The sequence below is a fragment of the Alligator mississippiensis genome, chromosome 11 (assembly GCF_030867095.1).
Source record: "Alligator mississippiensis isolate rAllMis1 chromosome 11, rAllMis1, whole genome shotgun sequence".
In the NCBI taxonomy this organism is placed as follows: domain Eukaryota; kingdom Metazoa; phylum Chordata; order Crocodylia; family Alligatoridae; genus Alligator; species Alligator mississippiensis.
In genome coordinates this window covers 48,091,784-48,119,531 of record NC_081834.1, presented here as the reverse complement: position 1 = coordinate 48,119,531, position 27,748 = coordinate 48,091,784, and the positions used below count along the sequence as shown (strand labels likewise).

Sequence of the window (27,748 nt, the reverse complement as noted above, 5' to 3'; positions counted from 1 at the left end):
CAAAGCGTGTCAGGAAGGACAAGAGACAATATGTTTCATTCTTTCTTAAATGAAATTTGAGGGGTAGGGTTTTGGGGGGGGGTTTAAGGAGGAAATGTCATATTTGAATGTTTTTATTCTACACAGAATGAGAAAGTTCTCACTTGTTGATTTTTCTAGTGAAATAAGACTTCCAGATTCTGATTCAATCTACATGATGCTTCTCCATCAATAGCATTAGTTCCTGAAACATTTGTGCGCAAGACATCCCTCTCATATGCACTGTTTGCAACAGAGAATAAGCAAAGGAGCACAGTCTTGTCAGATAGGCATCTCTGAACTTGTTGGATGCAAATAGTAGTAGAAGAACAGGTCCAGAGGCCTCATATTTGAACAAATTGCACACATATGAGTGGCCTCTATTCCTTGATTGTAGACCACAGAATCAGGTGCTTTATCTGAGTCTGCCCGTATATTAGTCTAATATGTATGAGATTTATTTGTCCCTTTCCTTAGTTATTTGCAAAAATCTCTTTAAATTCTTCAGTCAACACAGAGTCTAGGCTGGTAGTTTTAATAGACCCTCACCTACAGAAAAAGATTCATAGATTGTAGGGTCAGAAGGGACCACAATGTATCACCATGTCTGACCCCCTGCCCCTGGCAGGAAAGAGGACCAAGGTCAGATGACCCCAGCCAGGTGACTATCAAGCCTCCTCTTGAAGACCTCCAAGTTACGTGATATCACTACCTGTCTTGGAAGCCCATTCCAGATTCTGGCCATCCTTACTGTAAAAAATGTCATCATAACATCTAACCTGAATCTACTCTCCACTAGTTTGCACCCAATATTCCTAGTTACTCCTCGGGGCGCTCTGGTAAATAGCGCATCTCCAGTTCCCTGTTGTCCTCCCTTGATAAACTTTAGTGGTTACATGGTCTCCCCTCAGCCGTCTCTTGTGAAGGCTGAAGAGATACCGATCTCTCAAGCTCCCCACATAGGGTCTTTCACAGAGGCTGCTAATCATGCAAGTGGCCCAACTCTGAACCCTCTCCTTATTCTCCATGTCCCTGTTGAAGTGTGGCACCCAAAACTGGACACAGTACTCCAATTCCGGCCTGACCAATGCCACACAGGGAGGGATCAGCACCTCCCTCAATCTGTTGGTCATGCATCTGCTAATGCATGACAAGGTGTGATTGGCCTTGTTGATGGCCTCGTTACACTGCCCGCTCATGTTCATTTTGGAGGCAGCTATGACTCCAAGATCCCTCTCAGCCACTGAGCTGCTGAGAAGGTCATCCCCCAACCTATAGGTGTGCTGGGGATTCCTCCTCCCTAGCTGGAGTACCTTCATTTATCTTTGTTGAATTGCATCCTATTTTGTTCTGCCCATTGATCCAACCTGTCCAGATTGGCCTGTATCTGCTCCCAGCCCTCCGGTGTGTTAACTTTCCCCATAACTTGGTATCATTTGCGATCATGGAGAGGGTGCTCTCCACACCCGCGTCCAAATCACTGATGAAGATATTAAATAACATCGGTCCAAGAACTGAACCCTGCAAGATCCACCTGCCCACCTCCTTCCAAGCCAATAACGACCCGTCCACCACTGCTCTCTGGGTGCAAGTCCCTAAGCCAGTTGCCCACCCACCTGACTGTGTAAGAATCCACGCCACAGCCTGCAAGCTTCCCTATGAGAATAGGATGCAGAATTGTGTTGAAGAAATTCTTAAAATCCATGTATATGACATCAGCCTCAGCTCCTGTGTCAAGGCAGCGTGTGACCTGGTCATAAAAGGCTATAGGATCACATGGATAACTGTTTGTGAGGGGCGGGGACTTTCCCCACCAGAATGGCATACTTGTGTAACCCACGTAATACCCAAGTATGCATTCCCCTCTCCTATAAAGGGAATGTTAGCAGGGCGGGGGCACTGTGTGGGGCTTGAACTGCTGGCTGCATGTAATTTCCCTTCATCCCCTATACAACAAGGCCAGGATGCAGGATTATTTAAATACATACCTATATATATATACATATATAAATATATTCTAATATTATAAAAGCTTATTTGGTCTGTCTGTCTGTCTGTCCATAAGGCTTTATTTGTGTTCTGATTGTCTGACAAACAGCTAATCAGAGTGCAAAAAAACATTCAGAAAAGTGGCAGCATGCCACCATGATGGCAGGGACACAGGGGATGGAGTTAGGGGGCCTCAGCCCGCCTCGCCCCGCTTCTGTCATTGCTGCCTGCAAGGCCGATGCAGCAGTGGTGGGGGGAGGAGCAGGCCCGATGCAGGGTTGGGGGGAGGAGCAGGCGCACTTTGGCAGCGGAGGTGGCAGTGGGGGGAGGGGAGGTGTGGGCCCAGGCCTGATGTGGCGGGGTGGGGAGGAGGAGCGAGTGAAGCAAGGGGAGAAGCTGACCTGCCATGGGGGTGGGTAGGAAGCAGTGGGCCCGGCCTGATGGAGCCCAATGTATCAGTGGCTCGTGGTGGGGAGGAGCAAGTCTCCTCTCCCTGCACCACAGCGGCCCTGAGCCAGCTCCTCCTGGCCCCACCGTTGCTGCTGCATCGGCCTGGGTCTGCTGCTACCCCGCTGCTATGGCCGCTTGGCTTCCCCCCGCCCTCTGGCCCAATTCTCCCCTACATTGGGCGTCAGAGAGTGATCCCGGACCCCAACAGCAGGTGGGAAGGGGGCAGTGGGCCCGGATGGGGTGGGGGCATGGGGCTTCATCCCTGCCTGCTCTCCCCCTGCCCTCCCTGAGTCATTCCTGATCAGCAATTAAGTAGTAGACACACACACACACACACACACACACACGTCTTGCAAAACTATAGGCAGAGCATATACATATCTATCCAAACTCTATAAACAGCAGTGGGATCCAAAGGGTCACAACAAGTGTCTCGTTAAGGCATGCAAACATATACTCCAGTGGAATACCACATTAGAAAACATGAGGTGCAAGCTCACAAAATATGCAGTGCAGGGCCCAGGGGAAATAAATGAGCAATAGCAATGCCCCAGGAAAAGCGGGGGCCCTAGATGAAAGGAGGGAAGTGGAGAAGCCTCAGATATCTCAGCTGCCCTTTAACCAGCTTTAATATCCCAACTGCTCATTACGGGGGGGAAGACCCTCCTCCTCTTGCCTGGGAATCTCCTCCCAGGCAACTCACAACTACTCCAAGGGCCTGGTGAGGCTGTCCTCATCTTTCAGGATGAGGTGTCTCTCCCCTCGGCGGGGGGGCTCAGCTGCTTTGGGGCTGTCCCAAACTCCAGCCTACTCGGGGGCCCTGTGCATCGCTCTGTGCACCTCTGGCCCTGCCTTGTGCCACAGGTTGGAGACCTGAGCTGCCTGGTGCAGCACCAGGGTCTCGGCCTGCTCCTGGACCCTCCATGCACTGGCTGTGCGCCATGTACATGGCCCGTGCCAGAGTTTGGAGACCCTAGCCACCCCATGCAGCTCCAGGGCCTTGGTCCACTCCTTCACCCTTCGTGCACTGGCTGTGCACCATGTACCCAGCCCGTGCCAGGGGTTGGCGACCCTAGCCTCCGTGTGCAGCTCTGGGGTCTCAGTCTGCCTCTGGACCCTCCCTGCACTGACTGCCTGGCCTCATGCCAGGGTTTGGAGACCCGAGCTGCCTTGTGCAGCTCCCAGGGTCCTGGACACTGTACATTGGCCATGCACTGACACTGTGCTTCCTCGTGGTGGGGATGGGGGACATGGCCGCTTGCCATTCCCCATCTGATGAGCAGTTTGTGCACTGTTTGTGCTGCCACTTTAAGAACTGGGGCCAAGCAGCCAGCAGGTGCTTAAATGCGGCAGGTGTTTTAGATCTCGGCCGCCCATGTAGACAGGGCAGTTCATTGCTGGCAGCCCAGGCAGCAACATCACCGGCTGTGCGACTTCTTGGTGCACCCCGGAGGTGAGGGAGGAGCTGCAGGGTTGGGTTGGAGGCTCCTGCTCCTGGGCATGATCTACAACTGCACCCTGCCGGGAGCGGGTGGCCTGGTGGGGCTCCCAGTGGCGCGGGAGCCCCCAGGAAATGCCAGGCCCAGTGAGAGGCGGGTCGGGGCGCCTTAAGCCCAGCTCCCACAACCGGGTGGGTCACCCGCCAAGAGGGCCAGAAGATGGACCCAGGAGTGAGAGTCGGGGTAGAGGCTCAGCGTCATGACTGAGAGTAGCCTTGACTGGGCTGGGCTGGGCTGGGCTGGGGCCATGACCAGAGTGGCCAAAAGGGCCAGGGGCCCACAGCGAGGGATGCCCAGAGCTTGGAGGGCCTGGGGTTCCCGACTGGCCTTGGAGGCAAGGCCAGGGCCTGCGTGGCCAAAGGTCCTGGGAGGGACCATGCCCGAGGGGGAAATAGTTTCAGGGAGCGAGGCAGCCCTGCATGAGGGCGGGGTAGGCCGCCTGAATGCCGGGATCCTGGAGGGGTCCTGAGAGCAGGATTCTGGGGCCCAGTGCGGGGCGGTGAGAGTAACAGCGGGATGCCATCTGCGAGGCATGAGTTGTGGTATAGGGGAGGTACGGAGCCGCAGATAGCACCCCCCTGGCATTGAGGCAAGAAATGGGCAGCCTCCCTCTTAATTAAGATAATTAATTAATTAATTAACGTCAAGGCATGGCGAACGAGAAGGTGGGCGGTTGGCCCAGAAACAAGTGGGCAGGCCACAGGGAAATCAGCTCAGAGAAGGCCCCTTGTTACACGGCCTAATCAGAATAATTCTCACACGTACAATAAGACAGCGTGGAACAGGTTTCTTGTATTAGGTACAGAAAACTCCCTCTCACCTGAAGAAGAAAGCAATGTATGTAATAGGTTGTCCAAATCTATCCCAACCATGAAGCTGGTCCAGTAAATGTATCATTCAGAAAAGTACTTGCAGATCACATATTTCCTGGGCCATCCCAGCTATGCCATCACTCCGGAAGTACTGTTGTAAAACTCCCTCTACTTTGACCTGAATTATAGTTTATTTTTAACTAGGAACATCTACACAAGACACTGACTGCACAGTAGCCTGATAATTATGTGCAGTTCTGTTGCTGGCAAAAATGTGCAGAGATACTACTGCCCACTAGCCTAATCACTTACAAGCTGTTTGCTGGTGCTGCTGTGCAGTAGCTCCGGTTATGGTGCATTTATTTACTACTTGTTTATATAAGTACTAACTAAAGACACAGTAACCACTGCACAGTAGCATCTTGTGTAGATGTGCCCACTGCCCCCAGAAAGAGAAAACTTTGCATTCAGCATCATTACAAGCTGTCTGTAATATCTGATTCCTCAGGTAGGATTTCCAGAGAAAAAATAAATGTCATAGAGACCAAGAAGTGAAAAAAAAATAAATAAATAAATAGAAGAAAAAAAGAGGGAAAAGATAAAAAGATTTCTGGAAAAACTTTTAAAGACAATAAGAGCTTGCCAAATAGTACTCAGCTCTGGGACAAGGCCAGCTGGACATCTTGACTGAAACCAATCCTCTCCCTCTAAGATAAGGGGGCAGTATTGTGGTGCATAACTTATGCCTCTGTCTTTTGGATGGTTTATACTCTATGCAGTGCACCCAATGTTATGTAACTTTTGTCAAGTTCCTGGCACATTCAGATCTGAATCAGTCTAGTGTTGTCAGTCCCTACCAGATGTCACTGACAAGAACGTATTCAGTCAGTCCTCATGATTAGGTCCTGTCCCAGGGGCCAGAATCAGTAGCCCTGGAGAAGAGGCAAGGGTCAGGGACCAAGAGACAGGGCTGAGTCCAGAGCAGTCAGGAGGACCTCAGACTGATAATCAGAAGAAAGCTAATAGTCAAAAACCTGACATTTTCTTTGTGTGATTGATTCATTATATGCCATCCTTCCCAGAAGCAGCTCAGGGGGGGACACAGATACCAGAGGTGTCTATTCTTTCCTGATTTTCGCTGTGACTGCAGTTATTTGTCTACATCTCAATCTGGACACTTGTGTGCCAGAAGAAAGTTTATTTTTGTACCTGTAGGCAGTTACGTACAGACAGAAACCAAGCACAGGCACTGGCAACAGGCTGAGAGGTTGAAAGACAAACAAGCTTCTTACCTTCTGACTCAATAACCAGGTAACCAGGGTACCCACCTGGGAGGAGAAGGACAGGGGTCACAACCAAGTTCATGAATTTTTAAATTCAGGTATTTGAAGATGTCCTTTTCTAATTTCTAACATAGCTAGCTAACAACTCAGGTCAGTCATTATCCAGGCCCTTCTCCAATGATCCTTTAGAAGATATGCCACTAGTATAGTCATTGGGGAAATGGATGGAGGATTGTGACAGAGGGGAGGTGTCTGCCCTGATGAGCAGGGAGTTCCCCAGCCTGTAAGTATGCCACTGGTTCTTCCTCCCCAGGTGCCGTACCTTGCACTTGTCAGTATTGAAACCTATCCTACTGTCATCAGCCCACCCCTGTAATCTGTCCAGATCTAGTTGTAGCCTGTCCCTCTCTTCTAGCATGCCCACTTCTCCCAACATCTTGGTGTCAGACAAGAATTAGAATAAGATGCTTTTCACCCCCTTGTCCAAGTCACTGATGAAGATGTTGAACAGCGCAGGCCCAAGGACTGAGCCCTGGGGAACCCCACTGCCCACATCCCTCTAGGTTGAAAATGAGCCATCCACCACCACTCTCTGGGTGAGGCCCTCCAGCCAGTTTCTGACCCATCTGACTGTATAGGCATCGACACCACAGTCGCCTAGTTTTTTAATGCAAGTGGGGTGAGAGACAGTGTCGAAGGCCTTCCTAAAGTCCAGGAAGACTACGTCCACCACAACACCTGCGTTCAAGGATTTTGTGACCTGGCTGTAGAAGGCAACCAGGTTGGTCTGACAGGAACTGCCTCAAATGAACCCATGTTGATTGCCCCTAAGCATAATCTCCCCTGCTGGTCCCTTGCACATGTGCTCCTTGATAATTTTCTCAAAGAGCTTTCCCAGGATCGAGGTAAGACTAATGGACCTATAGTTTCCAGGGTCCTCCTTCCACCCATTTTTGAAAATGGGGACCACAATGGCCCTTTTTCAGTCCTGTGGCACCTCACCAGAGCACCAGGAGTGCTCGTAAAGCTGTGCCAGGGGTCCCACAGTGACCTCTGCCAATTCCCTCAGCACTCTGGGGTGGAGAGCATCAGGACCTGCTAATTTGAACATGTCAAGTCCCACCAGAAGTTCCCTGACTAGGTCCTCACTGACCCTGGGCCTGGCTGCACCTCTACTGCGTTCATCCATGATTCCAGTTGGGGGGGGGGGATGTCCCAATCCCTGCTCAGAAAATTGGAGGCAAAGAATTTGTTACAGAGGTTAGCTTTGTTATCTGGTGCAACCACCAGATTTTCAAGCATGTCCTGCAGGGGCCCCACATTATCTGGTACCTTCTTTTTATTCCCTATGTATTTACAAAAGGACTTCTTGTTATCTTTGATCCAGGTCACTAATCCCAGTTCTGTCTCTGCCTTAGCCTTCCTAACAGCTCCTCTACAATCTTGAGCAATGGAGATATAATCCTCCTTGGTGATGGCCCCTCCCTTCCATTGGGTGTACGCCTCCTTTTTAGTTTTGAGACTGTCTCTAGTGGGTTATGGAATAGAGAAAATCCCACACAATTTACTGATTCATTTTGATGCACTGGCTGGGGGAGTATTTAGTTAATTGCACGATTTCACAATGATTATACACTTAATTCATACAACACAATTTTATTTTAAAATTCTTTGCTACACGTGTAACACTGCTTAGCTTTAAGGAACACCGCAAACATTAAGAACACAATAACTACATATATCAGAAACAATGCTCCCAATGTACTTCCTTAAAACAATTACAATTACAACTCAAAGTTAAATTTGAATCAATACTATTATTTTTCATAATATACTTACAATCCTAGAATTCCAAGAAGCCAAACATCTAAATATGGTTTCATTCCTCAGTAGTACAATTTAATGGGTTGGCCTCAGTAGTACGGTTCAGTGGGCTCTCCTCAGCAATACGATTCAATGGGCTGGCCTCAATACTGATAGGACTAAGTCCCCTTCTTTCAGTCCCTTTCGGGTGCTCCGCAGCTTCAGCGTGAACTAAGAGATTCTTGTTCACGGAGAGGGTGGTTCAGGTGATCAGTCTAATCCGGACTACACTTGCGATTCTTCCTTCGTTGTTCTGCAAGTGAGGTTACCTCCAAATTGGGACAGTAGGTTACAGTTTTTATTGAGTGAGTTGCCGTCTTGGGCCCCTCCTACCCAAACCTGTCACTACTCCCAAATTTGGGCTCAGATCTTACTTAACAGATTCTTTTGCTTGGTAATCAGTTTCTTTTGTTGACCATTTTAATTACTTTGAGGATATTCCATATCACTGAATTGACTTTTATTTCCAATCGTTTAAAGGCTCCTACGGTTTGATTTCTCGGAATGTGGGATGTTTGCTTAAGGGTCATTTTTAGGTTAACTTTGTTAAAGGCCTCTAAAGATAAAATTCAAGAGTTAAGACTTTGAGCAAAGTCAGGACCTTCCGTACGTAGGCCAAAACAATGGCCTAGATAAGAAGATGAATTTTGTCTTCTTCCTAAACTGGCTAATGGGCAACTATTACAAGCATTCAAATATTACATTCAATATGACAGAGACATTCCTGGATGCCTTTGGTGAGCCATGGGGCCTTTTGAGCACTCTTGTCCCCTTTGATCCACATTGGGACTGTCACCCTTTCGGCTTGCAGGATCGTCTCCTTCAGGAACGACCACTCTTCTTGAACTCCTAACTCCACTCCCCTCCAGAACCTCAGCGCTTCCCTGACTAGTCTCCTTACCTCATTGAAATCCACCCTCCTGAAGTCCAGGGCTGCTGCCTTGCTGCAGGCCTTTGACACCCTGTGTAGGATGGTAAATTCCAGCAAGTGATGATCGCTATCACCTAAGTGGTCAAGCACCTGTAGTCCCCTCATGAGGTTATCGCCTGTGGCCAGGACCAAGTGCAACAAGGCATTCCCCCTGATGGGACTGTGCACCTCCTGGGTGAGATGGAGGTCCTGTAACTCAGCTAGGAACCTACATGAGCAGTCAGACCTGGCTGACTGCTCTTCCCAGCATATGTCTGGATACTTTAGGTCACTCATGATGACTGCGTCCCTTGACTTAACTGCCTCTGCGAGCTGACCTGAGAATTCCTGGTCTAGCTCTTCCCCTGGTTGGGTGGTCTGTAGTAGACCCCCACCGTTAAGTCCCTTTCCTCCCCGACTCCCTTGTATTCTGACCCAGAGCACTTCAGTCTGCCCCTCCTCTGACCCAATGCTGTTTGTTGAGGACATGTATTGTTCTTTAACATAGAGCGCCAAAGCCCTGCCTTTCCTCCCCCTTCTATCCCACCTGAACAGTCTGTTGCCCTTGATGTTTACCACCCAGTCATGCAGTGGATCCCATCAAGTTTCAGCGAGCCCCACTATGTCTGGGTTTGTGTTAGCTAGCAGGAAGGCAACTTCCTTCTGCTTGTTCCCCATACTATGAGCATTAGTGTAGAGGTATTTGAAGCCTCCTGAGAGTGTATGCACCGCCCCGCTAATCCCAGGACTCTCCAGGCCCCTGTCTCCTACCTGGATACTTCTTGGGCTCATCGCCTGTCTTGGCTGGGCTGTTCTTGTTGGTATGTCTTGGTTTGGTGTTCCGTGGACCGAACACCAGTGTCAGGACAATCCTGTACCAAAGAGTTCACAGCAAAAACTCATTAAATTAGGTCAGACCATAAACTAGAGATGGAATAGCCAAGTGAGTTTCTTAGGACTCCTAAAATTGCCCAGTTTCTCAGATAGTATCAGAGAGGAGTCAGGATTTTGCTGTAAAGGGTGTGATATAGAGACTCAATCTTACTTTTATTGCACCTGTCCAATGGCAATTGTTGAGTTTCATGCACATGAAGATGGCTGCCTGTAAGGGGTGGACTCCACACCACGGTGCGAGTTACGGATCAGGAATCAAAGACTTAGCCATGAGATCCATGGGGGAAAAGCTGAGACAGTGTCCTGGTCAAGGTTCAGGGGTGAGGAAGTGAATAAGAAAAGCAAAGAGGAGATTCCAAGAGCCAAAGCCCAGACACACAGGTAAGCAGGTTGAGAAACTGGAAAAGCAGTGAGTGCAGGATCCACAGAGCTTAACCACAGCAGATCTTCAGACAGAAGTGTTGGCTGTCCTGCAGCCACAGCTGGACTTTATTGCAGAGACTGCTATTACCAGCAGCCTGGCAGAAGGCCTTAACATTGGCCAGTTGGTTCAATAACAAAGATGAGCCACAGGTTAGAGTCTCTTTGGTTAGGCTGGGCTGCCTCTTAGGCCCCTGACACTGCCCCAGCAGAACAGCCCCAGCATTGTCACATGTGCCAAGTCCCCTCTGTCTGACATTGTCCTCACGACTAGGGATCTACCGAATTCACAGTGGACGTGGGCTGCGCAGCAGTTCCCTTCATTTTGCAGGTTCACTGGAATGTGTCTGCCCCTCCCCCAATTGACAGCAGGGCCCTGCCCCTCGCCCCTGATTGGCAGACAGGCAAAAGTCATGGTTTAAAATATGGTGCTGTTTTCGCCTTCCTGCTGGTCAGACACAGGCAGCAGGGCCACCGGGGCCCCTCAGCCTGTCAGCAACTGGGGGTGGGAGTGGGGGTGAGGATTTGTGGGGGATTGCAGAGGGGAACCTCCAGGATTAAAGGAGCTTCCGCCTAGGCAGCTTCCAGGATGAATTTGGTAGGTCCCTACTCATGACCAGAGATAGGATACAAGCAAAAGCAGATAGGATTTCTGAATGTCCAGAAGTGCCAGATTCCTAACAAGAGGTCACATCTGCTTTATTCCCTTCTGGTCTGTGACTCACCATTGAACTGAGCCATAAGGAAAGTCCTGCATGTGATCTCAGGCAAACAGTCCTACTTTTCCAAGGGCACATCGCCATCACTTTCTGGCCATGCAAACCAAAACATCTGGATCCCTCCCCTGCGTCCCACTTCAGCTCCATGAAAACAACAGGGTCCATACATGAAGCCTGCATAGTCCCAGTAGGCTGTAAGTGCATTATCCAAAATCTTCTCATGCTCAGTCCCTTGCATTGGCCCAAGCCACTCACTCCAGGCCTATGGCCACCATGCTGTACATGTGTACAGGAGGCAGACGGGGGACTCATGGGCTCCAGCACTGTGAAAGCTCTGGGGATCCTCTCCTCTGAAACCTTTTTCAAGCACTTAACTCCCAGTGTCTGAGGCACAGGGTTTTCCCCAGGGCTGTATGGTCCTCAGTGACCTACTTTGGACAACCTGGCCTAGATTATTACAAGAAGTATCCTATCTCCCATTTCTGTCTTGCTATTCAGTTTAGGGTCACTGTTTCCCTCAAGCCACATTTGAATTCAGCTACTTTCCTCTTCTGGGAACCATGTCTTGGTTAGACTCAGAGCCAGCTCCACTATCAACAAGCTCATCCATCAGTGCACCTGAGCACCACAGACACTATGGCCTCTTATTCCTCTTATTATTATAAGTGCCACTGCTGTATGCCATTTTGTTTTCATTTGCTCCTGTGCCATTTCACCATGGATGTAAAGCTAGGAAGCTTCTTGTTTCTCCCTGTTGCCCTTTGCTGTGATGTCTTACATGAATCAAATCAATTTCTCTTCCATAAGGTTTAGACAGATACTTGGTAACATTTTTTTATGAATACAATAATAATAATCATAATCTTTATAATAATAATAATACAATAATAATCATAATAATCATCATAATCTTTTCCACTAAAGAGAAAAGATTAGACTAAAATGGAGTTTTTCTTCTCTTTTGTAAAAAAAAACGTGTTCCACCATTAGCCTCAATGGAGAGAAAATGGAGTAAAAACAATATAGGTGAGACAAGAATCAGGTCTAAAATCCCTCACTCTTTAAAATACCTGTTGGGAACATGTGTGTCTAAGCACTTAGAATCATAGGATCCTATGTTTGTAGGCATGTAGGTATGGAAGGGACCTCACAAGGTCACATCTTGTTCAGCTCCTGCTCAAAGCAAGATCATCCTTGACTAAGTATCCCCAGTCAAGTGCCTGTCTCACCTGCTCTTGAATGTTTTCAAGCATGGAGACTCCTCAGCTTCCCTAGGCAGCCTGTTCCAATGCCCGACTGCTCCCACAGTTAGCTAGTTCTTCCTAACCTCCAGCCTCAATTTCCCCTGCTGCAGTGTAACACCATTGCTCCTAGTCCTATCCCCAATAGACACAGATAAACACTCATTTCTATCCTTTCTATAATCACCCTGCAGGTATTTGAAGACTGTTATCAAATGCCATTGGCAGTCTTCTCTTCTCCAAGCTAAATAACTGTAGTTCTTTCAACCTTTCTTTATAAGTCTTGTCTCCCAGGCCCCGGATCCTTTTTGTTGCTTCACAGAATTATTCAATTGCTTCTTTGAGAATTAGCACCATAATACCAGTCTGAGGTGAAAACTGGCAGATGTGAGAAGTGAAACAAATATTATACCTATTAACCAATTCATTTTACAACTTTTTATTCATTTTTAATTAAACATTCCTTTATTTGATTAATGCCCAGCAGCCATTTGGTCCTGTCTACTGATTGGCTCCATTACTTCCAGTCACAAGACAGGAACATCAAACATCATTCAGTTTTCATTTACTGCTCTGCATTCTTACCTAGCAAGCTTCCTGTTTCCCCCTGTTGGCCTTTTCCATGATATCTTGGTTAAATCAAATATATTTATTTTACACAAGGCTTAGAGAGATTCTTTGGTAACAGCCTTTTTTCATGAATAAGATATAAAATAGTACTTTTCTTGTCTTCTGTAAATTTGGCTGCCTATGCAGGTGGTCTTTGGAGTTCTCTATTTCACAGCAGCCCCTACCTGTGTGGCTGGGGCTGGTCTCCATGGAAACTCCAACAGCAGCCGTGTTGTGATAGTGCAGGGGTGTCCAACCTTTTTTAATGTGGGGCTGGATCATGAACTTTTTAACACCCAGTAGGCTGGCAAGCCATATTCAAAGACCTCACAGGAAGCAGTGAAATTCAGCAGGTGAAATTCTATGGTCTGTGTTACACCAGATGTCATACTGGAGGAAACAGAATCTTACAAGGATGCCACAGAACTTCCTGTCGTTTCCACCTTCAATGGGGTTCTTTCAAGTTATAATAACAAAACTTCTAATGGCTGCACAGGAGGAGCCAGGCGAGGGCCATGATGCTGCAGCCCACATGTGCTGGGCTCTACAGGTGGAGCAGCCATGGGGCAGGGACCCAGGCCACCCGAGACCCCTGCCCCAGGACTCACCATGTCTTGCAAGCCCGCCTGGCGGCTCCCAGCCCAGAGCCAGCAAAAAAAAATGGGGGGGGGGCTTCCTTTTCCGGGGAGGGAGGAGGCAGAGGAGGAGGTGGAGGTGGAGGCAGATGTAGCTCAGCAAGCCTGGGCCAGCACTGTGCATTTACACGGGAATGTGTGAGCTGGGCACAGGTCCCCCGGCTGCAACTTCTTCACCCGCCACTGGGAAGATGAACCACACAGGTAAGAGTGGAGTAGGGCAGGTGCAGAGGCCCCTGGATGATGCCTCCTTCTCCCCAGCCACAGCCCCAAGGGGCAGAGCCAGGTGCAAGCGGCGATTTAGTGCAGGGGAAGTTGACTGGGGTGGGCCTGGGGGGGTTTTGTCGCCACTCCCCTCTCCCCATGTGTGCCTGGCCACGTTCCGCTCGCCACCCATGGTGCTGGCCAGTGCAAACTCTACCTGGGACCGCCCCATGCTGCATCGATGACCCGCGTTTTCACTGCCAGCTACTCCTCTTGCCACATGCACCATGTCAGCAACATCAAGCTGACACGGTGCGTGTGGGAACCTTGTCCGTCCCCCAGCCCTTCAGCAGCCATTAGGAAGTTGCTGAGGGGCTGGCGGAGGCACAAGGGGTGGGAGCAAAAGTAAACAGTGTTTACTTTCATTTCCCATCACAGCACCGCGGGCCACAGAAAATGCCTTGGCAGGGGCCGCATCGCATGCCGCATGGCAGCCCACAGGCTGCATGTTGGACAAGCCTGCTCTATGTGAATCTACCACATGGGTTTGTTCATTTTTTGGGTAAAGTTGGGAATATGGAGATAGCCAGGCTTCACAAAATTGTTCCATTGCTTCTTTCAGAAGCAGCACTCCTATTAACATTTTTCAATATCTTATTCATTTTTAATGAAAAATTCTTTTATTTCATTAATGCTATGCATTTATTTTGTTGTGTCTACCCATCATCTCCATTCCTTCCAGTCACAAAGAAAGGAATATTGGACACAGTTTTGTTTTCATTTACTGCTCGGTATTCTTGCCATCGATGTAAACCTAGAAAGCTTCCTGTTTCTCCCTGTTGCCCTTTTCCATCATATCTGGAATATATCAAATCAATGTATTTTACAAAAGGCTTACATAGATTCTTGGGTAACAGCCATTTTCATGAATAAAGCTGCTAAATAGAACAGGTTAATCTAAAATTTCTGCTAAATAGAACAGGTTAATTAGGGAGGCTGTTAGGAAGGCCAAGACAGAGATGGAGCTCGGGCTAGTGACCAGAATTAAGGATAATAAAAAGTCCTTTTTCAAATACATAGGCAGTAAGGAGAGGGCACTGGGTAACGTGAGGAACATACAGGATAGGCTTGGCAATCTGGTGATTGCGGCAAATGAAAAAGCATGCTGTCCAAATTTGCTGACAACACCAAGTTGTGGGGTGAGGTGGGCACGCTGGAGGGGAGGGACAGAATCCAGCTAGATCTAGACAGGTTACAGAGGTGGATGGATAAGAATAGGATGGACTTCAACACAGACAAGGGCAAGGTGCTGCATCTAGGGAGAAGGAACCAGCAACACACCTATAGGCTGGGAACTCCCTTCTTGTCGAAACAGTGGCAGAAAGCGATCTTGGAGTCATTGTTGACTGCAGGATGAGCATGAGGCGCCAATGTGAGAAAGCGTCCAGTAAGGCTAACTGCACCTTGTCATACATCTACAGATGCATCAAGAGCAGGTGCAAGGAGGTGATCGTTCCCCTCTGTGCACCGCCGGTCAGGCTGCAGTTGGAGTACTGCGTCCAGTTCTGGGTGCTGCGCTTCATGAGGAATGTGGCTAGCAACAAGAGGGTCCAGTGGAGGGCCACTCACATGGTCAAGGGGCAGCAGGGCAGGCCCTACGAGGAGAGGCTAAAGGCACTTAACCTATTCAGTCTCCACAAGAGAAGGCTGAGAGGGGATCTGGTGGCCATTTACAAAGTCACCAGGGGGGACCAGTGAGAATTGGGGGAGGTTCTGTTCCCCCAGGGGATCACCCAGGGTTACTAGGAAAAGCAGCCACAAATAGTTAGAGAGAAGATTCAGGCTGGACATCAGAGACATTACTTTACAGTTAGGGCTGCCAGGCTCTGCAATGGGCTCAGCCTCATGCAAGTCTCCCTTTCCCCCTCCCCTGGGCAGGCTACAACTTCTGTCAATCTTGCTGGAAGTCTGTGCATTTCCCAATCCACTTTCTGAGGGCATGTAAGACATCCCTGTTTCTCAGGCTGTAGATGAGTGGATTGAGTACTGGGGCGACAATGGTGTAAAAGAGAGACACAATCTTGTCTTGCTCTGGAGAGTGGTAGGAGCTGGGTCTCATGTACATGAAGATTCCTGCCCCATAAAACATGACCACCACAGTCAGGTGGGAGGAGCAGGTGGCCAGAGCTTTCTGCTGTCCTGTGGTTGACTTCATCCTCAGAACCCTAAAGAAGATAAAGGCATAAGAGGCTAGAATAATGGAAGCAGGGATAAGGAGCACGACAATGCCAGCCACAAACACCAGAGTTTCATATCGAGAGGTGTCAGAGCAGGACAATTTGAGCAGAGATGGGATCTCACAGAAGAATTGGTCAATCTCTTTTGAGCCACAGTAGGGGAAACCCAGTGTAAACACTGTGTGAATCAAGGCATTTACTGATGCTCCCATCCAGACTCCAGCTGATAAAAGAAAGCAGATGTTCCTTCTCATGAGGATGGGGTACTGCAAGGGGTTGCAGATCGCTATGTACCTGTCATAAGCCATGACGGCCAGGAGGAGGCACTCTGCTCCACCCATTGTCAGCACAAGGAAAATCTGAGCCCCACAACCAGCTGGAGAAATGGGGTTGCCTGGGATCAGGAAGTCTGCTAACATTTTGGGGACAATTATCAGAGTCTGACAGATGTCCATGAAGGACAATTGTCTGAGGAAAAAGTACATGGGAGTGCGAAGGGAGGAATCCACTTCTATTAGAAGTATGAGGAGAGCATTCCCAGACAAGGCAGCGATGAAGGCTAATAAGATCATTGCCATGGAGAACATGTGTACATTGGTCCGGCTCAGGAATCCCAGCAGAATGAAGTCTGCTGAAGAAGTTTCATTCTCACTCTTCATTTCCTTTCCACGTGGTTTTGCATGAAGCCCTGGACAAGAACCAAATGTGTGGTGGCATATGCACACACTTCCTACTGGATAACACTCATGGAAGCTGAAGCAGCAGCAGGCTTTCTTCTCCTGTGGAAGAAATGGCAGACATTACGGTTGATAAGATAATAGCCTCACTTCCTCGGGAACTATGTACATTTACGCTAAAGATTTCCTATTATTAGCCTAATATCTCTAGTGCATCTTCAGGCCCCTCCTACAAGTGAGCTGCAGTGGTTTAACTCATGGTATGTCTATGCTGCAGACATAGAAATGATTAAAGCAGGGATTAGCAACCCATGGCCTGCAGGACCTCTGAATCTAGCCTGATTATTTTGGGTCATTGGTGGCATTTGGAGGTGGGGGGCACCTTCTTCAGGTGCTCTCCCCAGGCTGCCTCGGGAAGAAGGACCACCTGTGGGTGTTCTCTTTGTGCCACAGGTGGAGATTAGTGGCAGTGGTGGCAAGGTGCTTGGGTGCCCACCTCCATCCTGCAGTAGGTTATTCCAGTTTGCAGCTGGAAAAGATTGCCTACTCTTCAGCTACCATGCCCTACAGAGATGTCATAGATAGAGTTAAACAAGATAATTGGAGTCCTGGTTGCAATGTAGCCATGGCAATGAGGAAGTCAATGCATGCCCAGATGCAGGGAAAATAATCAGTTCCTATGCTCCATGCTGGCAATAGAACCCAAATAGTACCTGTGCTACTAATACTACCTTGTTACATGTGAGTCAACTGCATGTAACAAACCTCTCATGGAGGTTCTTACACCACCTAACCCAGGTGGTATCTAGTCCCACCAGGGGTAGAGTCTTGCTTGACCTGGTCTTAGCAACAGGGGATGATCTCATGGGGAACATGCGAATTCATGGTAGCCTGGGAGATAGTGACCATAACTTGGTCCATAATTGACTCCAAGATGAACATGAGCTGGCAGTGTAACGAGGTCATCAACAAGGCCAATCACACCTTGTTGTGCATTAGCAGCTTCAAGTCTAATAGATGACTAATAGATCAAAGGAGGCAATGCTCCCTGTCTATGTGGCACTGGTCAGCCGCAGTTGGAGTACTGTGTCCAGATTTGGGCACTACAACTCAAGAGGGGCACAGGGAATCTGGAGAGGGTCCAGAGGAGGGCCACTCGCATGATTAGTGGCCTTCATGATAGATCCTATGGGGGGAAGTTGAGAGAGCTGAATCTCTTCAACCTTCACAAGAGACAGCTGAGGGGAGATCTTGTGGCCACCTATAAATTTATTAGGGGAGGTGAACGGGGAATAGGGGAAGCACTGTTTACTAAGGCGCCCCAGGGAGTGACTAGGAATAATGGGTGTAAACTAGCTGAGAGTGGATTTAGGTTAGATATTAGGAAAAAAATGTTCACAGTAAGGGTGGCCAGGATCTGGAATGGGCTTCCAAGAGAGGTGGTGCTATCACCTAGCTTGGATGTATTCAATAAGAGGCTAGATAGTCACCTGGCTGGGGTCATCTGACCTCGGTCCTCTTTCCTGCCAGGGGCAGGGGGTCAGACACGATAATACATTGTGGTCCCTTCTGACTCTACAATCTATGAATCTATGAGTCGGACTGAACTTGATGGGAAACAATCTCACAGAAAAAAAACTTGTGGAAAGTATTTCACAATGATTGTGTGTGGCTCGGTCCTTCTGGCCATTCCCCTTTTCCATCACCACCAGCAGTGACATATATCATGAGTAACGTGATCGGTAGCAGGAGAAGAAGCACTTGGCAATGCAGACATGGCACACGGGAGTAGGAGGAAACATGCTCTGTCCCAAACACCTCACCATTTACCAAACTCTAAAGAATACCCCATAGCTGCTCCCCAGCCATAGCGTGTGCTGGACAATTAATGGGACAATGAATGCTCAAAAGTATCTACAGTGAAAATATTTGCAGAACAAATCCTACAAACTAAGAGAAAAGAATGTGTGTATTTTTTAGTTGAAATTTTGGTAGAGGAAAGTATCTATGGAAAGCCTGACAGCCAGTGTCCTATTTGAAGGAATGGTTTTAACAGAAAATCTTCCATCAGCTCTGAGTTTTAGTGTCCAGTATTTCAAGTGCTTGGGTAGGTATCCCATAAAAGTATCTGAATTTCAGAGGCAGGTTCTCGGCTCTTTCTGAATATCACTATACAGTAATTTGGGCAGCCAAAACTGAACTAGGCCTAGATGAAAGGTAACACCTAGTGAGATCTGCTGTAGGCTGTTTAAAAAAGGAAAGGAAGAAGAAAGAGAAGGAAAGACTACAAAAATCCTGCTTAAAATAAAAACATTATTTCCATGAAAAAAGTGAAGCAAAGTTATTCTCCGGCTGCTAGAGCTCTCTCCAGATCATTTCAGTTCTATGCAACTGCTAATATAAAAAAAGAAGAAATGCTGGTCCTATAATGCTTTTGATCTATGTTGCCAGTCAGTATTTCAATTAATGTACATGGACTTTTTATTTTTTTTCGTGAACATGACATTTCACTTTTTAAGGAACATTTCTCTCCCTGTTCCCCACCCCAAATTAAAATATTAATTCAGAAAATCTCAAGTAACTGGCTGAATGATACACGGTGCAAAACACTCTGGAAAAAAGCCTGGCTAGGAGTGGTAGATACAACATGATGACCTTGCTATGCCCTTCCTCTGACATCGCAAGCCAATGTACTCCGTCACAGGTGATCTTGCTAGCCATGGCTAGCCAGCGTGCAGCCAGCCAGCCTTGGCGTTTTAAACTGGGCAGGTCTGTTTTTTGCCACAATGCGGATTTTCTAGTGTTGACTGCAATAAGTCTACGACCTGGGAAACTGATAAGGCATACCTGGTTACCATATTAAATAGATTAATTGTATATTAATGATTCATTGGCATGAGAAGCAATTTTGTACATCTAATAGCCTGATATGTGGTAATTTTATCTTGTAAGCTTTTCAAGCCCAGCTAAAACCTGGGATGAAGAGCCCAGATCTGCCTCAGAAAATCTCTTTTCAGACAGGTACTCAAGATCCTTGCTGCATTGCCCCTCTGCAGGTGAACCAAGGTCAGTGTATCTATGAAACCTATCCCCACCACACACCATTCACACAATGCTCAAAACACAACCTACAGCATGTAGTATCAGGAATACCAATAAGAAGTTATTTTGCCTGGCTGGCTGGCCACCTGCTGGAAACCTATATGACCCAGTAACTTAAACAATGTTTTCAATACTAATGATTTTGTGACTCTTAGATTAATGGATCTTTCTTTTAAATCAGCAGCTCACTATGCTTATCTGTATTGTCTTAGCAATTGCCTATGGTTTGTATTCCAATATTAGAAGTGCTGTTAAGATTTCTTTGACCCTTGTTTTGGACTGTGTGCTTTTACCTCACCCAGCTTCTCAAACCATCCTTGGTCCCCAGAATCTCCCTGGGGCTCTGCAGTCCTCAGCCTCGGTGCCTGATTTCCTTCTGGCCAAGTGAACTAGAAACACTAGATCTCTATAGCTTCCAAACTTTGTACGTACCATGTAGGGACAGAAGGATAATTAGGAGTTAGCCCCTTACATGGAAAGCTAGAGACAACGGAAAGTGTTGAAAGAGTGGAACCATAATTTCCTATTTGGGAGAACACAGCCCCCAAGTCACTGTGTGATATGGAGTTGTGAAGCACTTAAAATGAACAATGCCTCATACAGGTTGTGTTTTAAAGTCATTACAAATGGAAGTATAAGATATGGTATTATACTCCAGCTCCTGCCTTTGTCTAAGGTAATTTGCATCCTTGCAGCCTCACAGGAAAGCTGAGACTCCTTACCAGGTGAGACCTGCCTGCCCAGAGGGTTATTTCATCTATCGACTCCTCTGTGAAATCCTATGAAATATGAACTTTCATTTCTACCCAGCAGAACTTTTACTATCTTTTCTCTGATTCCTGATGAAGGGTGTTTGTGCCCAAAAGCTTGAAATGAAAGGGGTTTTTTTGCAAAAATCTAGTTAGTCTAATCAAAGACATCACATCTGTCCATGAGCCCTGACTGATATTATTAAATACTACACAAATAGTTTATGACATGCTATCTTACACTAAATCTCTCTTTACCTGACATTTTTAATAGCCCTAAGAGTGGCCTGGGTTAAATCCTGGACCTGCTAAGGTGAAAGAGGAATTTGGAATTGACACCAGGAGAGACTTTTACCCCTTCTTTGCAAACATTTCCTCCTCCTTTGAAGTTCATCATCATACATAGTTGCCCTGACAGGAATAATCTGTTTTCATTAAAAATTTCCACCTCCCAATTCTTAATTGTATCATTTCAGTCTTTGGCACATGGAAAGAAGAACATTACAGGACATTTGTAGCTATGAAATGAAGTAAGAATATATTTTATTGTTAGTACTATTAGTAGAAGGAATAATAATTAAAAGCAAAATATATATGACTTTATTGAACTGTAATACCTGAGATATATTTCGAGAAACATTTATATGCCACTTCTTCTGTCATTATCACATGGGGATCTTTAAGAAGAGAAACAGTGCTGTTTGTAATAAAGATAAATCTGGTTTTAAGAATCTTTACCTGTATAAAATAGGACTAGAAGGAAACAGTAATCACTTACCTTGGTCTCCTTTATCTTTTTCTCTGATGACTTCAGTAAGAAGCTTAATCTTTTCTACTATATTCCTGGAATGTTTTCTTTTTCCAGCCTATTGCTACATGTACATTTGCAAGAAATAAAGAGTTACAGGCTCAAAAGCAAGTACACTAGAAATCCACATAAATCTCTTTTCTTGCATGGCATTCCTTTCGTATGGGGCAGCTTTAGTTTTCTAAGGAAGCAAATTACCTTAAAATTTCTCAGCTATGAACTCCATTTCACTTTCAACGTTAAAATTGTATAATACCAATTCTTGCCCAGAGCCTGAAAACATATTTTTATAAGTTGAAAAAATGCAACATGGGCAATAGATAAAAAGGATCTGAAATTAGCCTTAAAGAAAGACACTCTACACTGAGTAGAGAGACAGCAGAGCTCATTCAATCCTGCTTCTGCAGCTAGCTGAGTAAATCAGGTAGTGGAGAGAGGGGAGCACGTATGTCATAAAAACTCAGGCTTCACAAAAGCCAAGTCAAGCTTGTGGCCATTATGTGGCCAAGTTTGTGGCCATCAGCAATAGCTTTGAAATCTAATGGGACCAAAATACACAAACTTTCCCACACTCTGAGGGTCTTCTCCCAAGTCTCTAATTAAGTTCTCCTTTCAGCTCCAATGGGGGCTCTGGCAGACTTTCCTCCATTCAGGTATTTGAAAACGTTGCAAAATTATGCTCAGGCAAGTTTCTTAGCAACCTCTGTCTGGAGGTGGGAGAGAACAAAGCATTTCAGGAAGGACGATACATTTCAGTCTTTCTTAAAATAAATTCTAGGGGGAGGATTTTTTTTTTTTTTTAAGTGGGAAATGTCATATTTGAATGTTTTCATTCTAATACAAAATGCTAAATCTCTCACTGCTTGATTTTCTAGTGGGATGAGACCTCTGGGTTGTGACTCACTCGACATGATGTTTCTCCGTCAAGAGCATCAGTTCTCCAAACATTCAATCACAAGACATCCCTCTCACCTGGAGAGTTTGAAACAGAGGAAGAGCAAAGGAGCATAGTCTGCTCAGATATTCATAAGAGTCTCCCACCCCTGGTCCCACAATAATGGACTGGGAGCTCCCTGCTGCCAGGGCCGGGGGACAATGTCCCTGCCCGGCCTCTGGTGGCAGAACCTTCCCCAGCAGAAGGCAGCTCGCAGGGACAGCGAGCAATGTCCCAGTTGCACCAGAAGATAGCTGTCTCCTGGCCCCGTGCTCCCTGCCAGCTCCTGGGCTAGTACCAAAAGGGAGCTTTGAGCTACCCCCAGCTGCTGCAGGAGCCCAGGGAAGGGCCACCGGAAGCAGGAGCAGTCTGCTATTAGGGAAAGCAAATCTTCTCCTTCATCGCTGCATGTGTAGACGTATGCCTGGGAGAGTTTATTTTAGCATACCTCACTCTAGAGTAAAGTGCTCCTGGATTATTTGCATGTGCAGCTGAGCCCAGTCACTCACTGTCTTTCAAAGTCTCTCCAGAAATCTTATTTTTCATTTCTTAACTTCTAGGGCTCTACAACATTTTTTTCCCCAGAAAATCCCACCTGAGAAGCCAGATATTACAGACAGCATGTAATGATGCTGAGTGGTATCTTCTCTCTTCTTAGGAGCACTTTAAAATAAAATATAATTTGGGTCATAATAGAGGAACTTTAATAGTGCTGGAGTGATTAGGTGGGACAGTCCAGAAAATACATGAGAGGCAAGTATTTTTATGGGTAATAAATTCTGTTGGACTGACTGCATGTTTGGGAGGGTCTTTGACAAGCTTCCAAATGTAGCGCATTCTTCTTCAGGTCAGAGGGAGTTTTTGGTTCCTAATACTAGAAATTTGTTCCAACGTGGGTGCATCTACATGAGATGCTTTACTGTGAAGCAGTGTATTTTGCTGTGCAGTAAACATATGCGTCTACACATGCACATGGTTACTGCACAGTAACCCTTCCTAATAGTAAGTTTGCTACCTGCAAATACAAGTACCAAATTTAGTTGCAGTTACTAACTGTGCAGTAGCACTTGTCTAGACACCTGACTGGGAGCAAATCTACTCCTGGTCAGTCAGCCACCAAGGGGTGGGAGATTGCTCCCTGCCCCATGGAGCTGGCTGCTGCCGGGGAGGGCTCTTCCACTGGAGCCCAGGCAGGGACTATGTCCCCCTCCCCAACCAGAATGAGCTCCAAGACCCCTGCTCCAAGGTCATGATTGTGGAGCAGAGGCTAAGAGATCCTTGTCTCCCACCCCGTGTTTCACCATTGCAATTCGGGAGCAGGGGGTTGGGTGATCCTTATCTCCCAGTGCCAGCTCCACAGTTGCAGGGCTGGCATTGGGACCAGTCCCACTGTCACGGAATTGGTGCTGGGAGATAAAGTTCAGGATCACGGCCTTGCTACCATCTGTCCCATTGGTGGCCTGGACAGGGGGATGGGTCCTGCCCCACCCCTGCAGCTCTTTCCAAGACACACACCTCAATCACCCATGCCTGGGGCATACCCCTGACCAGGACAGTTCCCAGTGATTGTGGGGTGGGGACTGGAGAACCTGTTTCTCACCCACCTCTGCAATCTGGGTGGGGAACAAGCTCTCCAGTCTGTTCCCCACCCAGCTCCGTGATCATGATGCTGAGCAGGAAACAGGTTCTCCAGCCCCTGCCCTGTGAACTGTCCTGATCAGGGGCAGGTCCCAGCCCCATGCCCTGATTGGGCAATCAAGGCATGGGGCTTGAAACGAACTGCAGGGGTGGGACATGTCCCAGCCCCCTCCCCTGATCTACCAGTGGGGTAGCTAGTAGGGAGCTAGCTAATCACCTCAACAAATCACTAAAGGTGGGGAATGGGGGGAGGCTGCACAGGGGAACCTCCAAGGTTAAAGGAGCTGCTGGGCAGCCCACTTCCAGCATGAATTCTGTAGGTCCCTGCTCATGACCATAGAAAGGATACAAGGAGAACCAGAAAGGATTCCTGAATGTCACAGAAGTGCCCGATTGCTAATAAAAGGACATGCCTGCTTTCTTCCCTTCTGGCCAGAAGCCTTACCATTGAACAGAGCCATAAGGAAAGTTTGGTATGTGACCTCAGGCCAAGAGTCCTAGTTTTCCATGGGAATATTGCCATCATTTTCTGGCCATGCAACCAAAACATCTGGATCCCTCCCCTACTTCCCACTGCAGATGTCTCAAAGAAACAGGGTCCATGCGTAAGGCCTGCATACTCCCAGTAGCTCATAAGTGCAATAGTCGCAATGTTGCCATGTTCACTCCCTTGTGTTGGGCCAAGACACCCACTCCAGGCCTCTTGCCACCATGCTGCACATGTGCAGAGGAGGCAGAGGTGTGAGTCAGGGCCTCCGGCACTGTGCAAAGCTTTGGGGATCCTCTCCTATGAAACCATTTCAAACCCAAGGTCTGAAGTACGGGGCTTGCCCAAGGACTGTATGGTCCCCAGTGGCCTACTTTGATCAATGTGGCCTAGATTATTGCAGGGAGGATCCTATGTCTCCCCTTGGTATTCCAAGACTGTCTGGTATTTAGTCTGGGGGCACTGTTTAAGGCAAGCCACATTTCAGTTCAACTACCTTCCACTTCCCATTGGGGTGCTTTACCTAAAACTCATCGAACAAACTCGAGGTAAAGCATCCTGCAGTCATTTTTAAACACACAGGAAGTTATTATATGTAATCCTGTGGGTTTTTTAGTAGAGTGGCTGTCCAGATGCCACTCAAACTAAAACACCCGCTCACGCCCCGTGTTCCACCTTTCACCTCAGTGGAGTGAATCTGGTGGAAAAACAACGTGAAGTGAGACAAGAATCAGACATAAAGTACGGTGCCTTGCAGTGGTTGGGAAGATCTGCTTCTAAGCACTTAGGATCATAGGCTGAAAGAAACCTCACCAGGTCCTGTGGCCCATGCCCCTGCTCCAGCCACGATCATCCCTGACTAAACCACCACAGCCAAGTGTCTGTCTTACCTGCTTTTGGACGTTGCCAAGCATGGAGAATCCACAGCTTCTCTTGGTAGCCTCATCCCTGTGTGACCACTCCCAATGGCAGCTAGTTCCCCCTAATCTCCATGTTTAATTTCCCCTGCTCTGGCTTGCGGCCCTTGCTCCTAGTCCTGTCCCTTAGAGCCACAAAGAAAAGCCCATCTCCATTCTCTCTATAATCACTCTTCATGTATTTGAGACACTATTATACCTCCCTCCCCCCCAGTCTATTCCTATCCATCCTAAATAACCCTTGTTCTTTCATACCTTCCTCATAAACTTTCATCCCAGGGCCCATTTTGGTTGCCCTTCCATTTGACGTATTTCCTGCAGGGGGGCTTGGGCCTTGTGCAGGGGCAGCATCAGGGAAATAGAAAGTTTCAATCCCCCATGAAGTCTTCAGTGTTTGCAATAATTTGGTTAAATTTCCTGAAGCAGGAAAACACTAATGAACAGGGATAGTGGGGTACATTTCTTCAAACCTCTTTCTAAGTGTTTAAGTGACAGAGCCCAAAAACCCGTGACTCTCAGTAGGGCACAGGCTGTCACGTGACTGAGAAATGTTAGCTTCCTTCTAAATGATCCAGAAAACCCTGCCGGGGGCCTTCTCAGTTAAATGAGACTTAGCTCATGGTAATGTACAGCTTCTGTCAATTTTGCTGGAAGACCCTGAATATCCCAATCAGCTTTCTTATGGCTCGTAAGACATCCCTGTTTCTCAGGCTGTAGATGAGTGGATTGAGTGGTGGGCTGACAATGGTGTAAAACAGAGAAACAATCTTGTCTTGCTCTGGGGAGTGGTAGGAGCCTGGTCTCATGTACATGAAGATGCCTGCCCCATAAAACATGACCACCACAGTCAGGTGGGACAAGCAAGTGGCCAGAGCTTTCTGCTGTCCCTTGGTTGACTTCATTCTCAGGACCGTTGAGAGGATATAAGCATAAGAGGCTAGTATAATGGAAGAAGGGATAAGGAGCACGACAATGCCAGTTACAAACACCATTGCCTCATAGTGAGAGGTGTCAGAGCAGGACAATTTGAGCAGGGCTGGGACCTCACAGAAGAAGTGGTCAATCTCTTTTGAGCCACAGTAGGGGAGAGCCAGTGTAAACACTGTGTGAATCAAGGCATTTACCAATGCTCCCATCCAGACTCCAGCTGATAAAAGAAAGCAGATGTTCCTGCTCATGAGGATGGGGTACTGCAAGGGGTTGCAGATGGCTATGTACCTGTCATAAGACATGACTGCCAGGAGGAGGCACTCTGATACACCCATGGTCAGCATGAGGAAAATCTGAGTCCCACAGCCAGCTGGAGAAATGGGGTTACCTGGGGTCAGGAAGTCTGCTAACATTTTGGGGACAATTATCAGTGTCTGACAGATGTCCATGAAGGCCAATTGTCTGAGGAAAAAGTACATGGGGGTGTGAAGGGAGGAATCCACTTGGATTAGAAGTATGAGAAGAGCATTCCCAGACAAGGCAGCGATGAAGGCTAATAAGATCGTGGCCATGGTGAACTTGTGTACATTGGTCCGGCTCAGGATTCCCAGCAGAATGAAGTCTGCTGAAGAAGTTTCATTCCCACTCTTCATTTCCGCTTCATGTGGCTGTGTTTGAAGTCCTGGACAAGAACAAGATGCCTTGGGCAATGTGTGCACACTTCCTACTGGATAATACTAACAGCACCTGAGGCACCTGGCAGGTTTTCTTTTCCTGTGGAAGAAATGCCAGACATTATGGTTGATGAGACAATAACCTCACTTCCAGGGGAAGAGAGTTTACTTAGGCTAAAGATTTTCTACGCTTTGCCCAGCATTTCTATGTTCAGCTGCAGGCCCCACCTGCATGTGGAATCGCAGTGGTGTACCTTGTGTTATTCCTACGCTGTGGAATTGAGCACAGCAGGGATTTTCAACTGATGGCCTGCATAACCATTGAACAGGGCCAGGGGTTTTGGTGGCATGTGGAGGTGAGGGGCACTTTCTGCAGGTTCTCTCCCCAGGATGCTGTGGCAAGTAATGCCAGCTGTGGGCATCCTAGTTGTGCCATGGGCAGAGACTACTTGCAGGTCCTAGCACCCACTACTTGCAACCTGGGTTAGGTTATTCCAGTTTGCATCTGAAAAAGGTTGCCAACCCCTGAATTACCCATGGCCTGCAGAAGTTCTGAATCTGCCCTGAGCATTTTGGGGCATTGGTGGCCTTTGGAGGTGGGGGCACCTTCTACAGGTGCTGTCCCCAGGCTGTCCCGAAGACAAGTACCATCTGTGAGCTATCTACTTGTGGCACAAGTGGAGATTAGTGGCAGTGATGGCAGGGTGCTAGGGTGTCCGCCTCCAACCTGCAGTAGGTTATTCCAGTTTGCAGGTGGAAACGGTCGCCTACTCTTCAACTACTATGCTCTATGAAGACATCATAGCCAGGTTTATAAGAGTTAACTGGAGTCCTGGTTGCAATGTAGTCATAGCAGTGAGCACCTCAGTGCATGGTACTTTCCTTAGCAAGAAGCAGGGCAAATAAGGAGTTCCTATGCTCCATGCTGGTAATATTACCCAAATAGGAGCTGCACTCCTAATACTACCTTGTTACATATAAGTCTCACTGAAATCAATGGGAAATAATCTCACAGAATCACCCGGGTGAAATATTCCACAATGACCGAG

General features: G+C 47.5%; 2 protein-coding genes across 6 annotated transcripts; both read right to left on the bottom strand.

Moving 5' to 3' along the window:
- Positions 1–7,691: 7,691 nt before the first annotated feature.
- On the bottom strand, positions 7,692–21,832 carry LOC132244049 (olfactory receptor 2T27-like). 5 transcript variants are annotated; one of them, XM_059714978.1, is made up of 4 exons: positions 21,318–21,832; positions 21,090–21,183; positions 20,929–20,988; positions 13,310–16,562 (listed from the first exon to the last, which is right to left on the bottom strand). In XM_059714978.1, exon 4 carries the CDS (start codon positions 16,440–16,442, stop codon positions 15,498–15,500), a length of 945 nt encoding a protein of 314 aa, XP_059570961.1. In that variant the 5' UTR covers positions 16,443–16,562; positions 20,929–20,988; positions 21,090–21,183; positions 21,318–21,832; the 3' UTR covers positions 13,310–15,497. The 5 variants fall into 5 exon arrangements, 3 of the variants coding, with proteins under 3 accessions (XP_059570961.1, XP_059570959.1, XP_059570960.1); XR_009455659.1 differs by lacking the exons at positions 13,310–16,562; positions 20,929–20,988 and adding exons at positions 7,692–8,183; positions 9,596–9,696 and having other exon boundaries at positions 21,090–21,832; XM_059714976.1 differs by having other exon boundaries at positions 21,090–21,832.
- Positions 21,833–24,934: 3,102 nt separating this feature from the next.
- Positions 24,935–27,055, bottom strand: LOC132243868 (olfactory receptor 2T27-like). Its single transcript, XM_059714384.1, has one exon. It carries the CDS (start codon positions 26,676–26,678, stop codon positions 25,734–25,736), a length of 945 nt encoding a protein of 314 aa, XP_059570367.1. The 5' UTR covers positions 26,679–27,055; the 3' UTR covers positions 24,935–25,733.
- Between the last annotated feature and the right edge of the window lie 693 nt (positions 27,056–27,748).